General features: G+C 36.8%; 3 protein-coding genes across 7 annotated transcripts; 1 reads left to right on the forward strand and 2 right to left on the reverse strand.

Annotated features, from left to right (window-relative positions):
• Positions 1-306: 306 nt before the first annotated feature.
• Positions 307-6,797, reverse strand: LOC117426510 (zinc finger CCHC domain-containing protein 8-like). The gene is made up of 14 exons (XM_059033037.1): positions 6,519-6,797; positions 5,768-5,809; positions 5,413-5,487; positions 5,069-5,174; positions 4,883-4,960; positions 4,688-4,791; positions 4,326-4,391; positions 4,048-4,108; positions 3,735-3,859; positions 3,186-3,328; positions 2,912-3,027; positions 2,592-2,678; positions 2,256-2,373; positions 307-2,066 (listed from the first exon to the last, which is right to left on the reverse strand). The coding sequence occupies exons 1-14, from the start codon at positions 6,689-6,691 to the stop codon at positions 1,222-1,224; spliced, it is 2,139 nt and encodes a 712-aa protein (XP_058889020.1). The 5' UTR covers positions 6,692-6,797; the 3' UTR covers positions 307-1,221.
• On the forward strand, positions 6,762-9,863 carry LOC117426513 (uncharacterized). 2 transcript variants are annotated; one of them, XM_034044158.3, is made up of 5 exons: positions 6,762-6,841; positions 6,989-7,179; positions 7,565-7,694; positions 7,954-8,087; positions 8,257-9,863. In XM_034044158.3, the coding sequence occupies exons 2-5, from the start codon at positions 7,060-7,062 to the stop codon at positions 9,118-9,120; spliced, it is 1,248 nt and encodes a 415-aa protein (XP_033900049.3). In that variant the 5' UTR covers positions 6,762-6,841; positions 6,989-7,059; the 3' UTR covers positions 9,121-9,863. The 2 variants fall into 2 exon arrangements, with proteins under 2 accessions (XP_033900049.3, XP_058889021.1); XM_059033038.1 differs by having other exon boundaries at positions 6,790-6,867.
• Positions 9,864-9,964: 101 nt separating this feature from the next.
• LOC117428470 (arginine/serine-rich coiled-coil protein 2-like) lies at positions 9,965-16,740 on the reverse strand. Of its 4 annotated transcripts, none has more exons than XM_059033040.1 (10): positions 16,611-16,740; positions 15,691-15,850; positions 15,474-15,514; positions 13,627-13,814; positions 13,074-13,226; positions 12,789-12,911; positions 12,486-12,556; positions 12,115-12,170; positions 11,580-11,669; positions 9,965-11,247 (listed from the first exon to the last, which is right to left on the reverse strand). In XM_059033040.1, exons 1-10 carry the CDS (start codon positions 16,614-16,616, stop codon positions 11,065-11,067), a joined length of 1,071 nt encoding a protein of 356 aa, XP_058889023.1. In that variant the 5' UTR covers positions 16,617-16,740; the 3' UTR covers positions 9,965-11,064. The 4 variants fall into 4 exon arrangements, with proteins under 4 accessions (XP_058889023.1, XP_033903409.2, XP_058889022.1 ...); XM_034047518.3 differs by having other exon boundaries at positions 11,944-12,170; XM_059033039.1 differs by having other exon boundaries at positions 12,115-12,173.
• Positions 16,741-16,927: the final 187 nt, after the last annotated feature.

Genomic DNA, 16,927 nt, shown 5'->3' on the forward strand with positions numbered 1-16,927 from the left:
AATACTGCTCATTGCAATTTTGATCCGATGTGTTGGAATGGATTAAAAGGGAATGAGAATTGGAATTGATTTTAAAAAGGAATTGGAATTGAAAAACAGGAATTCACCTTAACCCTGATCCCCACAATTATTACCTAACAATGACCTAATCCTAAAGTACATGCTGGGTATTATTGTGTTCTGCGGAGAGATCTGGCACCCTCTTCTGCCTTCTTGTATCCTACAGTGATCTACTTAATATTGTCATGCTGTAATTAATACAAGTCCACGCTATGTGTAGATTATAGTATCTCAACAAACTTATAAAAAAAAAAAAAACACATTCATGGACTTGTCACTATGTTTATGCTCAATCAGATTTATTGTTCAATTCTACTGAAGCTATAGACTAATGTACCGAGTATTGTTGCAGCACATGTGCCTACGAGACTCAGTGCTCATACTTGAGACTAGAATTTACATGAAGCACACCTTCTCTGGATGTTTCAAACCAAGCATGTGTCAGCATAATCTTGCATATATATATAAAAAAGTTTATTAAACATTGTACCATAGAAGAGTACAATTTACAAAGTCAAGACGGACATTAAAAAGGGCCTTTGTGAAAAGATTTAAAAATACCTGAAGGACAGAGAGTCAGTGTTAGAAATCCCTGATATTTTTTTTTAATTGAGTGGAAAATAGGAAAAAAAAAAAGTTTTAAAAATGTGTAACATTTAAAACATACCATTAAACACCATATCCACAGAACGCCGTATCTAGGTGATTGTATAAAGCCAGAATCAACAGCAAGCATATAAAACGCTGTTATTTGCCTAACAAATGGAGGTAATCATTACTCAGCAATTTCAAAAAGAAAGTTACTTACACATACCATAACATTGGTGATCAGATAGTGAACTTCTGGCAATCTGAAAAGACATTTAGTTGTTTACAAAAAAGTAAGGGACGTTTAATTTACTATAACACGTCTTCTTGACCGTGGAATCTTAGTCAATAAACACCAAGCTTATGTCCTTTTTAGTTTTTTTTTGTTACTGCGATCATCTGTTAACTGCAGATTAATTCTAAACCACAAGCCTTCCATAATAATAATAGAAAATTAAAACAGTTTGAAATGGTCCATAAAAAATAAAAAAGCCCAACACACAGGGATTTATTTATTACAAATCCCTGGATTTCTGCATTCAGCTGCTCACTGGTTTTGCCAATTTTAAGATGTTAATTTTTTGCTTTCGTTTGGTTTCTTGGGGAACTTTTCAGCAAGTCTCTTAGTTTGAGGTAGACTCCTGTGGTTTTAGCAACATTAGTGTATTCCCCAGTGTCTTCAAAGGGGGTTATTCCAGCAGCAAAATTACTCCTGTGAGGGACAAACCCGACTATCTCAGAGCCATCTCTGGCCTCCTCATCAGTCCTATTGCCTGCCTCAAGTGCTGTGCTGCTGCTCGGGGACTCTGAAGCTCCTATGCACACTGGCTCTTCCTTTATTTCCATTGGGACCTCGTAACTGTCAGTGGAGTTGCTAGTGCTGTCAGCAACCACAGAGCTGATACTTTCAACTGCAGGTACTGGCTTCTCCGATTCCTTGTCCCCATCTTTGACAGTAGTATCGGCAGCCTCCAATTTCAGTTCTCCTGCCTCCCGAGTGACTGCCTCGGTGTCGTTCCTCGAGGGCGAGGAGGTTTGCGACGTGCCGGTGAGGGGGGTGTCTGCGAGGGTCTCCGAGTCGCTGTTGGTAGTGGTCTCCGAGTTCTCAAGTGCAGCCCAGATCAGCCTCTGCTGCTCCTCCAGCTCCTCCAGGGTCAAGGCGTCTGCATCTGTAGAGTCGTCCACCACGTGTGGCTGCACTGCCGGGGAGCCGTTGGTGGGGGTGGGGGGCGGAGTGCCCTTGGGAAGCGGGGGAGGGGTGGGGGTGAGGGGCGGAGGAGGAACGAAGTTAGGAGGGGTGCCAGGAGGTGTTCCGCGGGGCAGAGGGGGCAGGGTACTCATTGCTGGAGACCCGGGGGGGAGTGGGGGCTGAAAATGGAAATTGTCGTAGCCCTGGGAACTATGAGGCGTTTCAGAGCCTGTAGAGATAGAAGCTAGAAGTTAACATACAGAAATGTAACAAAATTAAGCACCATCACAAGACACTGTGGGAATAGTTTGGTTAATGTATTATGCAAAAAACAGTCTGTAAACTTGTTAATTATACTTGTATAATGCTTGCTACAGGATAGAACATTTGACAGTTCTTATGTTAGTGAAATAAATACCTGAATCAACGTCCATGTCCAAACACATTACTGTCTCATTTATATCCGATCTTCGCTTTTTTGGGTTGCAAGGGGTTGAATCTGATTCATAAGCTCTTTTGTTGGAACTTGAACCAGGCTGTAGAAAACACAAATTAAGACTTGAGTTTACAGAGGCATTTTAAAAATGACCATAACTTAGATTTCCCACAACTATGCACATTGGAATACAACTGACAGCAAAAAAATGACTGCAAGCACAGAACACTCAGGTAAAACTGCAGGAACAGCACACAGCTGGTTTCAAAGCAGTTAAAGTTTACACAAAACATGTAATATTACTGGAGCACTATTTACCTCTGGATAGTTACTAGACAGGTAGGTTGCAAAGCATTCCTTCAAATGATTATGCTGCATAGGGATTGAATTGTATGAACTCCATTCCTAGAACATAGCAAAGAAAATATTTTGTTTGAATTTACATTTTAAAAGGTGTCACTATATATTTCATAGTGGTTCACTCTCCGAATAACCTCGCAATACATGGAATCCTTACTGAGAACACTCAAAAGTATAACATCCCAACCCAACTCTTACTAGTTTTGTTTATGGGCTTGAAATACATTTAGGGAGATACAAACACATTTAAAAAAGAAAGAAAAAAAACTACTACTAACATCAAGCATTCGTTTTGGAGCTGGAACATTGAATCCAGGGAAATCGATCAGCTTAGAGACATCATAAGAGACTTGTCTGCTCTGGTCATTTTTATCCTTGTCCATTCCTCCATCATCTATATATAAAAAAATAAAAAGGTAAAATAAAAAATAACAGTATGAAATAGACCAAATCGCATTAATCAATATTGTTATTTATATATATATTATACACACACACACACATACACACACACACACTGTTACTAGTAATAAAACTACCAAAAGCAATGACCTTTTCCATCATACAAAGCTAGTCCAGAATTCTCCATCTCTGCTTCCTTCAGCCACCCTGGAGGATATCCCAGCTGACGCATGCGGTATATGAATGGAGGGAGCGAGTTTTCAGGAATACCCAGGGCAGTTTGCAGTTCTGCACTGCAAATATCAAAATTAACATTAAAAAAAATGTTAATGTCCTGAAATGTTCTAGTTGACACTAAGGAGAGAGTCACTGTAGCATTAAGAAAAATGTAAAAGGGGGAGGTGAAACCAATTTTACATTCATTTTTTTAAGACCTGATATTTTAATGGATGTTAAGTAAATTTACTCAAGTATAAACCTGCTGTGCTTTTGTTTTTCAACTTAAGTCTGTTGCCGTATGGAAAACTGACTATTTATATATTTTAGTGCCAGAGATTGATTTACTTTGCAGGTCTGGTCCTCAACAGAACACAATGAAATTGCTACCAGATGTGTTGCACAACATCTTAAAACTGTCTGTAAAAGGTACTAGAATATAAACAGTGCACACACATTCCTCAGTGAAGCTTCACTCTTTACCTTATTGTTCCTGCTTTGTATTTTCCAAATCTCTCTTCATCAGCATGATACCGCTGGTAACTGTTTTGATTGCTGTTTTGAGATAACTCCTTCCTTTTTTCACTGATTCGGGCAAAGTCCCTCGGCTTACAAAAACAAACTTTTATTACTGTGTTCACAACAGAAAGTCTATCAAATATATATTCTGTCTAGAGTATTTTTAAACCTTAACTTTACATTTGTATTAACTCATAAAACAGGCAAAACAAAACCTTAATTACATCTTACAGAATTAGACATCTTTAAAGTGGTAAAGGAGTATAGATTACTTTACCTTTGGACAGTCCTTTAACTGGTGCAAGTCTGAACCACAGTTGAAGCAACAAGGCTTGGGTCTGCAGCATAAAGAGAGAGAATTTACAAAACAGTACTGCATGCTATTTCTCACAAATTATACACTGCTAATCTAGGTCTGTGACATCAGACACAAATGATGTTTTAAAGCATTTGGTAGCCTCAATGATGTTGATGCAACATCCACTACTGCTAACCACACTACACTTTCATAAAGTAAATTAAACAGTTCAGTTCGACTAAAGACAATTAAATTACCTTTTATCCTTTATTTGCACCTCCTGTCCATCTACGGAAATAACCTGACTGAAGACTTGCTGGTATCTTTGCAGTGCACATTTAGGAACGTGTGGTGAGTATAATTTATTTTATGACAATGGCACATATTATCTTGCAAAAGTATAGTATGTATCTTAAGCACTTAATTAGAAAATAGTTAGTGAAAAATAATGACTGTATAATGTTCTACAGGACTGAGACTTAAAAGAATGGGCCTGTTGTGCAACTTAACTTAAATGGTAAGTATTTTATTTATTTGTTTGTTTGTTTAATGGAAAAAGAGACCTGCAAAAAAAGTTAAAAAGGAGTGCAGATGCAAGTCTACACTTATTATAGGATACTTGGGTATTTCCCATCCGTCTGTCAGTTGTGGATTCTCGCTCAACAAAGGCTGCCCAAGTTTGTCAAGACAAAAATTGGTAAAATAAAGAACACTTCCCACTACCTGCAAAACAAAACGAACAAAAAGTTTTAAAAGCGCACGAATAGCAATTATATCTGACAGTGTCCACATGCGCAATATGGCATCAACTTACACTAAAAGCATCTTTGATTTTCTTGACTGTATTTGCGGTTTTCACTTTATGGTTCTCTTCCAGAATAAAACTTGATGGCTAGAAGAAGAAGAAAGATGTTTTAGCATTCCCTTATTATTGATCCATGTCACAAGGTGCATGGATGCTTAACACAACCTCCATTAGCAAGCGATACATTACAGGTACCTGAGGTTTGACATCAAAGGAAGCTTTTTCTGTGTCATTTTTTGACTGTTCCTGATACTTCTGAACTAAACTGAAAATACAGTCTTCAATTTCTTGGTGGTATTGTCTGAAAACAAAAACATTAAGTAAAAACTTTCAAGTATCGCCAAAACATTAAGAATAACATAAATATGGAATGCAATCTTGGCCTGTGTACTGTCATTATGGCTGTGAAATGAATGTCCTTCATGTGATGTTTCTGCATTAAATAGTTGCACATATACTGTAGTCTAAAATTATATATATATACTGTACATAAACATTAGAATGCACACATTATTTTAGTAAAAACAAAAAAAACTTACTTGGAGATTGCATTGTTGGTAAATAAAATCTGTAGTAGAGGTCCATCAAGACTGGATTCTTCCACTTCAATTCCACTTAAAGAAAATAACAAGAATTTCAACCAACAGGAACCAGTCACACAAGTGCTTAGGAAAATAAACATATACTAAAACTAGCCCAGATTGTACACAGTGTAACTAATGGGAAAAGGTGGTACATTTTACAAATCAATTTATATATCTCTATCTATATATCTATATATGGATATGGTTTGGTTTATTTACTTATAAAAATATGTCTTAATTGTAATTGAAAATATGCAGGTTGAAGAAAAGGTGATAAATTATTAAATTAAGTGTCAGATATTGGACTTACCTTGGTCTGGTCAAAATGTTCAATTTTCTCTTCAGTTCCTGGTGTAAACTGGCTGTTAAGGAATGGTTTTATGTTGTCATGGTGAACACTAGTGTGTTCTAACCAAGTAACTAAGCTACTACCTTACTTTCTCAAATGTAATGAGCAAACTCGAATTACTAACACTATGTAGAAATAAATATAGTGCTCACAGAATCTTCTATTTCTTTGAACATTTTAGATCTATGAATTGAATAGGAATGAATCTGCATGAACGACCAGTACAAATCCAGGTGGATACTATTAGGTCTCAGAAACAATAAGAGGGTACATGACTATATTATAGATTACAAAGCATCTGTTTATGGATATTACTGTAATAAACTAAAAATATGTTATATAAACAGCAACGTTCGAAAAAAACGGGTCTAGTTAATATACTGTTGATAAAAATCAGGCTAAATATATGGTAGACTACAGTAAAACATTACAATATCATTCTAGCTCCAACAACGCGTGACATCTATTGCACTTGGTTTACATAACAACATGACATGACGCAAAATAGAACAAGCATTTTAAAAAAGTAGTTGTTTCTTATTTAAATGATAATGTGTTTATGGGTTGCTTCTATGCCATGCTAAACGGTACGAGAAACAGACCAATGGATCAGTGGGCGGTAGGATTTGATTTCCCTTTTTCATAGTCCTAGTCTTGTGTAGGCCCTGCTGGCTTGTTTGTTTGTTGTGTTCCGTTTCGCCGAGAAAGGATATTCTCCTCTTTCAAGCGGGCCACCGTCTCCTCGCATTCCTCCAGCCTCTCTCGCAGTCCTTGGCTTTCGTCTTCACTTTCCCGGGCATCTTCGAACCGAATGTGAGTTGCTGCCGGTTTGTCTTCATCGAGTTGCTGGAAAAGCTCGCTGCACCCAAAATCCACCTCCGCCATCTTTGTCTTTCTGTGGGTTAGAGTTGAGAGGGTCAAAGTTAGCAGCAGAATGTCGCTGATTGGCTGATGGGTCCAACTGATGAACAGGAGAAGCGATGGGTTTCTGTTTTGTGGACGCAGAGTGAAGGCAGACTGACGGGGATAGCAGGGGTGAGTACTGCTCTGGTTGTCTCAAAGTAATGTATACTGTTAAGTTTGAACTAATTTGTGATGTGTATTATCACGTTACTCTGAAATTAAACAACATCGTTTTTTAAAAAAATGCAGCTGCAAATAACGTTTGTGTTTACAACCTAGGATGAAGGACTGCAGTGCCGGTTACAATTGATGCCGCAGACTAGAGAGAGAGAGGATTGCTTCTTCCCAAAATGACCTCGAAAGTCACCACCTTGTATTTGCCACAGTGGAGCACTGGCTTAATGAGCATTAGGTGTTTATATCTGTCGGCCGCCAATGCTTTTAAATTGTGTAAGACGTGTGATGCAGAGGTATGCTTTGTCTTTTGTTGCAACTTATTGCACCTTTCTTTTACCGCACACGCTGTGTTGCTGTTGCACTTTATAGAGTCAAATCTTTACAGAGCGTGTAAAATGATTATTTCAAAGAAAAGCATCTACAGCAATAACATGTTTTTGTTTTTTTTCCACTTACTGTTTTATCCAAAACTAGAATAAATATTTTATATGTGACCTTAAATGAGGTCTTAACAGACATGCACAGTAAAAACATAATTATAGAAGACTGCAGCTCAAGATGTGGTGGCAAGTCACTGTTGTTGTTGTTGTTATTATTATTATTATTATTATTATTATTATTATTATTAAGTACACCTTGATTCTTCAGTTGTTCATTTGTAAACTTTTTTTTTTTCAGGAGAACATGGTCCCACTTTTTCTTGGCGCTGATTTATTCTCAAAAACAGGAATCCGCACAGAGAATCACCCAAGGTTTCATGCAAAATTTGCAAAGAAGGGATTAGCTACTAAACTTATTTTTTCTGCTGGTAAATATCCAACGTCTCCTTTTATTTCCTAATGTATGCTTGACTAAAATGTATTTTATGAATGTGACATTCATAAACTAACCAGTGTAAAAACAGTTTCATGGTTCTCCGTTTGGTGAATTTGGGTGGTTCAAGTTTTGTCACCAGGTTCTTAACCACGTTTTAATTTTACTGTCCTTTTCATCGTTTATCCGAGTAAGTTGTAAGCAGTAACTTCTTGCCAGCAATTGACATTCTGCATGGTCCTCTTGCCTTTCAGACTTCCGAGTTCATGGACTGAGGCTAGCGAGTGGAATGAACAGCTTATGGTTTTACAGTATTCAGGGGTTGTTCCGTGTTGCTTTTGAAATGTACAGCAAAGAAGAACAGCTGCTGGTCTTAGAAAACTTCCAGGTACGGTATTTGATTTTGTGTGGATGGTAGTATGGCAGTCTGAGAACTATATTAACATCAGCATGCATTTTTTATACCCTATGAAAAATTGTTTAACAAACTTAAAATGGTACGGCTGTTTTAGTGGAGATATTCTTAACAGATCCCTAATAGTTTTTCTCTCCGCTAGGAGCTATGGAGATCTAGAATAAATGATGGTCTTCTCAACCAGTCGTACAACATGGAGTTACTGTTGGGTGGGATTCAAACACAAGATGTTGTTGGATACTACAACCAGGAGTGTTTGACCAGATTACAGATAGAAAATGTTTCACAACTAAATTCATACTTAATAGAAGACGACCCAGCAATTGAGACTGATCCCATCGTTTCATGCGAAGTGACAGCATCTCTCTCGAATTACACTCAGTTTAAGGTTGACCATACCTACTGCAGGTCAGAAGATGGTGATGCTGAAATATCTTCTAGCCCCCAACATCAGGTTTCACAAAAAATCAAAACGTTAGAACGTTTGTTACAGAACTCAGTTACAGATATGCATAAAGAAAAATCTGGAGTTGTCCTGCTTTTGCTGGACTACATAGATCAACTAATAAGCAGAGTCACCAATGAAGAGAAAGTGTCAGATATTATATTGCAAATTTTAAAGGCGACATATAAATTACACCAAGAGCAAAACCCTGAAACCAACGTTACTTCGGTTTACAACAGTCCCTTGCTTCATACAGTTAGCAGCTGGCTAGGACAGCAGTTCAGTTCTGCAAATGCCTGCATTAGCAAACAAATTGAGGAGTTCAAAGAAAACCACATAGATAGGATCACAGATCTGCCACCAGCGGAGGAACTGGTTAGCGAGTTGTTTCCTGAGTCTATGAGGGTACTATTAATGAACTGGATGGGTCTAAGCGATGACTCTGCTTCATGGAAACGGCACAGTGAATATCCCATACTGCTTCTCATATTAGAATTTGCTAATCACAACCTTATTACTGGAGTTGCACATGTATTATATTCTAGTCTAATATGCAAATAAATGCATGTAAAGTAATGGTTGTTTTGTGAAACCCCCCACCGATGTTTAGGAAAATATTAATACTATTTTGTAATAATGTGTAAAGATATATATATATATATATATATATATATATATATGATAGTGGCAGACTAGGGGGAGAAGAAAGAGTTGTCCAGGAGCAGTTAAAGGACTACATCTCCCAGAATGCGACAGAGGTGAGCCAGGAGGTGGTACACCTGGCTCCCATCAGGGTAACGAAACTCTGCAGTCAGGGCTGTGTGCCAGGCTGAGGCAAGCTGTGTGTTCCTGTGTTGAGTAATGAAAAAGTAGTGTGCAAACCTTTTTATTTGTGTGTTGGAAGAATTGTTTTTGTAACTGGGATACGGCTTAGCCGTCCAGTGTTTCGTTTAGGAAACCAAAAAAGTTAGTGCTCCAAGACGGGAGTTTGTTTTTATTTGTTTTTGTAAACAATAAAGAGTGCAAACACACTGAAAAACTTAAATCTTGTGTTGAGTCAGTGTTTTTAAAGTGGCAAAAGAACGTGAGTGAGTGCAGCTTTGTTACTATATATATATAATTCCATTTAAGGTTTTCCTATAACCACTCAAATACGTAAGTGCCTGTTACTCAAATCTGATATCAGGTGTATAAGGTGGCACATACTATGGATGCTTAAGTTATAGACTTGTTCTGTTTTAAAGATGTAATGTTTTATGACCTAAACAAAAAATCACAGTACTTTTTTAATAAAGCAATGTTGAGATGTAAAACATTTATTATTTTACTGGTGTAGTTTTATGTAGTCCCATTTTATATTCTAAAATCCCAATTCACTAAGATTACAGAGAAAAAAAATACACCCTCCTTTGAAGCCCGTTTATTGGCTGACCACTTAAAAGCCTTACAAGCACCATACTTGAGAATGGAATCAGCAAGATCTTCTAAAAGAAGGTTTAATATACATAATATACTTTAGGGCAATCTATTTTTAAATACTTCCAAGTATCACAAGCAATATCCAACTGACTTAAGGTGACATCAAAGACATTCAAGTCCTGGCAACGTAGCATTTATTTTCAGATTAATAAGTGGCTTGGTTTTAAAATAACGAAACAATAACAGAATGAATTCCCCCCAAAAATGTATAAAAAGTTAAAACTACAGGGTGAGACATATTCAGTTTTGAAGACAATTGCACACACAGAGGCCATAACATCAATTGAAACGGAAAGTTTGGTATTCTGAAATTATACTTAAACACTATTTACAAGAGCTATTATCATGCATTTGCTTAACTTTTTTGTACATTTCTAACTCCACCATCAAGAGTAAATTTAGCACCAGAATGCTACTTGATCAATGGTTTGGAGCTCTGGTTTACATTTGATTATGTCCCAGGTTTAATCTCCTCCAGACTGGAGATGTTCCTTAAATACTGTACATTTGTACAAATACTCCACAAACTACAAAAAAATAAAATAATCACTTGTTTTATTACCCAGATGGATTCACGCTGGATAACGTGCCATTTGGCAGTTCAAACAGTAATTGACTGAACCATTAAACTTTACATTGCCACAATGTTCCATTCACATTTCAACAAATGAAACGATCTGTACAAGTTTTAGTACAAAAAAAGCAGAGACAATGTAGGAAACGCAAGGATTTTCAAAGCTCTATTGCTATCTCCTCCTCCTCCAAGTGGATTTTTTTAAACAACCATTGCATAACTTTTAAAAGATGTACAGAAACTGGTTGCCGAGTTGATACCAACATCACAGGCAAGTTATTTACAAATGAATGTTAATGTGAATTTTTTCTTCAATAAATTATATACCCAATGCAACAACCATGCAAGCTAGGCTACTAGCTTTTTATAGGACTTTACATCAGAACACAAAGCTTTTACAAAGTTTCCAGCGTTGTCAAAAAGCTATGCAAAATAGGCAGAATGCAAAGGTATTAAACTGCATCCATTCCTCTCATTGAAGACCCAAAACCTAGTCCCATTCCTCTCTGTGTGTGCGTTTGTGAGCGTGCCATTTCGTACTGCACATCCAGATTCCTGAAAACTTCCTCCTGTTGCTTCAGAGTTCTTAAACCTTCCTCGTCAGTTATGGTTGGAGCTGGAATTTCATCTTCACCCTGCGAAATCAGCACAAAAATCAACAAAATTAGTCATACTGCTAAATATTAAGCTACAATGATTTGGCAAAGGCAACACAAACAGAGATATAAAATTTAAGCTTGTAAATTGAAAATGTTTCTTATTTACAGGCCATTCAAGTAAGCAAAGCACACTGGGAGGGGAAAAAAGTGCATTTCTCTACCATGTGTAGTTATGAATGGAAGACTAATAATAATCCTTTTCATAGCTAGAAACTGTTAAAACAGTAGCGGTTTAAACATATGCAACTCAGATATATGAAATTTAACCAGAAGTGTAGATTCACCCTTTCAGCAACCACAATACTTACTTTTATGCCCATGAGCTTTCGGAATTTAACATTTTGGTCCTTGTTCCCAAAGTTAAGCTTTTCCCACAACTCAGCAGTCTGTGATTTGTCCTAAAAAGACCAAAACAAAATAGATTAATTTGTCTTAAGGGCAAACAAAAACTAAAGACAAAAGTAGCAAAAACACAAAACCTGCAGATGCCCTCACCTTGATTAATATCATTTAGATTATACAAGTATTGTTGAAAGATTTATCACTGAACTACTTTTTAGTTTTCACTACTGAAAGTGAATAACTTTAAACCGCATTACATTTTGGCATCTACCTGGCATTTATTCAAATACAGTGCTTTAAGTCACTTGATAACAGTAGTATATTACAAACCCCTTCTTTTTTTCCTTGCCACAGCTTTTTCCTTTTCTTTTCTTGCTCAGCAAACTTCATTGGGTTAACTGCTGTTGGGTTATAGTAGCTAGGAACAGCTATTCCAGTCTCAGCCAGTGTTTTGGCCTGCAATGCTGCCATCTGTGCAGCCATTGCTATTTGAGGAGTCACCTGAGTTCCAGAAGCAAGGAGTGCTGCGACGTTCAGAACAGATCCTCCAGTAGCTACTGCTACACGGAAACACATACAAAAGATCAACTTCTAGCATGTACACGGTTAAACTGTAAACAATGGTACTGCACTGCATCACAATTGATGGATATTTGAAGTGGCCAGAAGTTAAAACAATGTGGCAGTTCATTTTTAATGGACAATACCAGTAATGTAACTTGACCACTATTATGACTAAGTGATTACTTGAAAAAGCAATCTGGAATTTAAATACACTTTATCAATCCCTTTTGTAATTATTTTACAGTAAGTCTGTACAACATGACCTGATAAAGCAGTCAAATACACACTATAGAAAAATAATTTCTTACCGGCAACAATCTCTTGTTTCTCTACCATTTCCTTCTCCTTCTGTTCTTGTAATTTTTTGGCTCTTTCTAACCTACAAAACCAGTTTTGTTAAAAAAATAAAATAAATAAATAAATATTTTTTAAAGCACATTAGTCTTCTTGGCTGAAAATGTTCATGTACTGCCTACTTACGATATTTATAGTTTGAAATAAACACATTGTAGGAGGCATGTCTTCAAAAAAGCAGGAATCAAACTTCTTATAAATAAAAAAAAATAAAACCACAAAACATCCTACATAACACAGAATCTAAATTGCAGTACCTTCTAGCTAGTGCTTCCTGTGCATCCATTGCAGTGTTACGGCCTCGGAAAGCAGGTGGACTTGCAGTCCTACTCCGACTCCTGCTGTATCGACGTGCTTTTTCGGTTCTTTTCTTCCTCTCTCTGCAATATTAAAAGCAGTATGTAAAAATTATTCAAACAATGAAGTTGTAGCAAGTAAAGTGTTAACAATAAAAACAGCCATAGTATAATGGAAGTGCACTGATTGAGATATTTCTCTCTTTATGAAGCAAAATGCAACTTAAAATGCAGCTTTGAACTCACCGGCTTTTGCTCTTGCTTCTGCTTCTGTGCCTGTGTTTGGATCGGGACCGCGAGCGTGACTTGACACGCCGTTTTCGGTCTCTACTTCTTGATCGCTTCTCCCTGCTTCTGGACCGGGATTTCTTCCTGTCTCGACTTCTGCTGCGATGCCGTCTAAAAGATTTGCAAAACAAAATTACAGTTTGCCTCAATTTTCCTGTAAAGATTGTACCAATGTACAATAAGCAAACTTTATTTTCACTTGACCACTGACCAGTATATCTTACCAGTATTTTTTTTCCTTAGTCTAGCTAGTCCATCATCAAGAACAACTATTCACATAGACCATATCATGTTTGTTTTTTTTGTTGTTTTCAATGCAAATGTCATTTTAAAGCTCCTTGACGGTCCACTTGTTGAATGTATAGCTTGCATGCCTATGAAGTGTTTCCTTAGTGGTGGTCAACACGCATGCAATGGGGGGGGGGGCATAAGAAATTGTGTTTTGTGTGAAACCAAGAAAAGAAATGATTTTGCAGCTCAATGAACTTGCAGATCCTAAACTTGTACTCGCCTTTCCCTTGATCGAGATCTGGATAAGCTTCTACCTCTTGACAATTTATTTTCTTTCCGCCTGTGCCTGTCTTCTCCGTTTTCAGAACTCAGCCTTTCCCGTCCCTTCTCTGTGACGTGTTCCCTATCATGTTGGTCTTCAGACTTGTGCGATTTGGAAGATTTGTCTTCAGAGTCTCTTCTTCGTGCCTGTTAAGAAGAATTTGGTTCTTTCAGGAAAATAGTGCAACAAAAAGAGTTAGTATGAAAATGGAAAAATAGCAACTCAGGCATGTAGTGAAGTATCAAGTCACTCCCTTGTACCCCGCCCCCCCCCCCCCCAAATCAAAGTCTGATTTAAGAAAGCTTTTACTAGTATGATGTGAATAGTGTTTCAAACAAACTCAATTACCATTATTCATGTTTTAAAGTGCAAAAATAGTTTTTTTTTTCTCTTTCATTGGGTTGGCCCACTAAAAAATGATTTTTTCTTTTACAAAAATGATAATTAAAAACACATCTGAAATGAAAAACACTGGTTCGACATACCCCAAACCAGTGCACTGTCCTGCCTCTATTTTAATATAAAGTATTTTACCCAGCTATAAGATCTTGATGGTAATAGGCATTTTATTAATGGTATCGTCCAGACTTTTTTTTTATATAAAGAACAAAAATCTTATTGAGAGTCTCAATAGATCCATTTTTTGATAAGTGATGCCACTATACCACAAAAGAAACTGGTGGATTTGAAGAAATTACTGGTGACGTGTCCCCACTAAGTAGATATTAATGGGTTACATAGTTTAAAGTTCAAATCACATCAAATCCTCCGGATGAGACATAAAACTGAGGTGCTATTGTAAGTGACTCTGCAGCAGCAATTGTTGATGCATAGTTCACCCCAGTCTCTAAGTCGCTTTGGATAAAAGTGTCTGCTAAATGACGAATTAATAATAACATTGTCAGATTAACATAGAAATATTCTAACGTGTACATGAAGCCCATCAACGTACAAACTTTATTCTAACAGTTCCAATTGTACTTGTAGTTTTCACAACATTTTCTTTTTCCTTTGAGGGGCAGAGTTAGGGTTGTATAAATTACTGCATATTCTGGCTTCTTGTGTACCTCTTAATGGCCACAAGTTCCTATTTTCTGTAATTATACACATATACTGGTACATGACAGAAGGCTGTTCCTGCTGTAATAATGAAGGAAAATTGACAACAAATGTTGTAGGCCAATTAGTTTTGTTAGACAGCAGTTTTACCTCTTTAAATTTACCAGAACATCACTGATTTCAATGTTTAACCAAGGTCTTTTTCAAAGAAGGTTAAATATGAGTTTGAATGACTGATAGTTACCTTTTCAGGAAGTAGGCATATAATTTTGCTATCTGAGTCTGCAGCGTCTTCAGTTCACTGTGTCTCTTCGTGCATTAGCACGCTGAGTATGATTTATTACAGAAATGTTATCATGTGATCTATATACAATAGTTACTTTTCAAGAAACGCTCCTATACTAAATACTTAACCACCAACTAAGATGTCATTTTCTAGGTTTTCAAAATTACAGTTATTTAACAAGAACATTGGGAGGTTTTTATGTTTAAAAATCATAAAAACTAAAAAAAGCAAAAATAAATATCTCTCTTTACCTTCATGTTGCTGAATGCAATCATGCGTTACCTGATTCCCCAATTACCAGATTTGTTATTTATGTTAAAGTTTGTCTCAAATTTGTGTTTGGTACTTACCATGTACTTTCATATTACATTACTTGGATATGATATTTAAAATACGGTAGGTAATGAAATCAAACTTAAGTGACTTATTTCATAACCTAAAGTTACAAAAATGTAATTACCTCTTTGCTCCTGCTGCGGCTTCGCTTGTGCTTCTTGTCATCTGATGAGAATACAGAAGTAGAATGGAATTAGAAATCATACTGTCACTATTTTAGAACACATCTACCACCAATGCAGGACCATTCAGAACAGGTGTAGATACAGATGTACAATAGATTGCTTTATTTTAGAACACATCAAGAATGCAACATTTGGTGGTTTATTATATTCACATACTTGACTTTCTCTTTCTGTCCCTGTCTCTTGATCGTGAACGAGATCTTGAATGGTGATGCTTTGAATTTCTTGAATACTTCGAGGATTCTGTGCTGTCCTTCTTATCCAAGTCTGGGGATGATTTCTTCACCGATGACCTCTCCTGATCTGTATCACTTGCCTGAGTTTATAATTAAACAAATACATCAATAAAAATAAAATGAATTTATTTATTATCCATTGGTCACGTGTGTTTTCTCTGATGGATAATAAAAATCAGACCACTTGAAAGTGGAAGATAAAGACTTTTAAAACAGCAATGGAAATAGACTCCGAAATGCATAGTTTATACCGTTTCATGTTTTACTGTTTAGCATCAGCGAGCACAAAAGCTTTATTTATTTATTTATTTATAGTACATTGCGGCTAATAATGTTTATTTAATGGAACAAACACTTCTGAAACAAATGGAGGACCACTGGTACAATAACCAACTATATTGATAAACAGGAGATATAGGAAACGGTTTGACAAGCAACTGAAACTAAAAAAAACGATTGGTTATTGTGTCCGGTGCAGGTGCTGGCAAACCGAAGTGGCCTGTGGGTTTTTACGTTTGTCTGTTTGTTTGTTTTTATCATGAAGATCACTTCATGTATTTAAAAACAACCCTTATCTAAAAACATTTAAAATGCAATCAAATCCATCCACACTTCGGTGGTCCGTTTCAACTTTATTTATGGAGGATTTTTCGCAGAAAGTTCGAGAACGGCCTTTCTGCCTCTAATGTACAAAACAAAGCTCTCGACATGGCTGCCATGACGCCATCTTCTTTGCCAGAGATTACATAGATATTCTCCTTTCTTCTCCGCAAAATACTACGTATTCAACTAGAACTATCGTTTTAATATGCTTCAAAGTGTCATGTACGATATACTCACCGCCATGTTTGCTTTATGCGGGGTATAAAATGTGTAAAATCCGAGCTTTCTCTGCTCCGCTCCACCTTCTCTGAGCTCAAAGCAGCGAAAGCAAACAGCCGGATGTGTAGGTACTGCTGCATTATGGGGGATTGGTTACTTTTGCACACAGGAATACGCCCTGCTATTATAAATGTGTGTTTTGGCAGCAATTCAATAGACCCAGATTATTAAATACACTGAAACACTAGTCAGTAAATTATAAAAAGAGAACCATGGGAAAGCCATGCGTACGAGAGTATATAGAAATAACTGTGCCGTTTTTTGCAGTGGCTGCG

The sequence above is a fragment of the Acipenser ruthenus genome, chromosome 11 (assembly GCF_902713425.1).
Source record: "Acipenser ruthenus chromosome 11, fAciRut3.2 maternal haplotype, whole genome shotgun sequence".
NCBI classification, from domain to species: Eukaryota; Metazoa; Chordata; class Actinopteri; order Acipenseriformes; family Acipenseridae; genus Acipenser; species Acipenser ruthenus.

Bases quoted from the DNA above. Each gene is read 5' to 3' on its own strand.
- LOC117426513 (XM_034044158.3), top strand. From the start codon at position 7,060: ATGACCTCGAAAGTCACCACCTTGTATTTGCCACAGTGGAGCACTGGC. The intron at 7,180-7,564 runs GTATGCTTTGTC...TTTTTTTTTCAG, and splicing joins GTAAGACGTGTGATGCAGAG to GAGAACATGGTCCCACTTTT. The intron at 7,695-7,953 runs GTAAATATCCAA...CTTGCCTTTCAG, and splicing joins TAAACTTATTTTTTCTGCTG to ACTTCCGAGTTCATGGACTG.
- LOC117426510 (XM_059033037.1), bottom strand. From the start codon at position 6,691: ATGGCGGAGGTGGATTTTGGGTGCAGCGAGCTTTTCCAGCAACTCGAT. The intron at 4,392-4,687 runs GTATCCTATAAT...TGCACTGCAAAG, and splicing joins GACGGATGGGAAATACCCAA to ATACCAGCAAGTCTTCAGTC. The intron at 3,860-4,047 runs GTAAAGTAATCT...TGTTTTTGTAAG, and splicing joins AGTTAAAGGACTGTCCAAAG to CCGAGGGACTTTGCCCGAAT.
- LOC117428470 (XM_034047517.3), bottom strand. The intron at 13,815-15,473 runs GTAATTACATTT...TCTTCTTAACAG, and splicing joins GCCGCAGCAGGAGCAAAGAG to GCACGAAGAAGAGACTCTGA. The intron at 12,174-12,485 runs GTAAGAAATTAT...GTTTCCGTGTAG, and splicing joins GAAACAAGAGATTGTTGCCG to CAGTAGCTACTGGAGGATCT.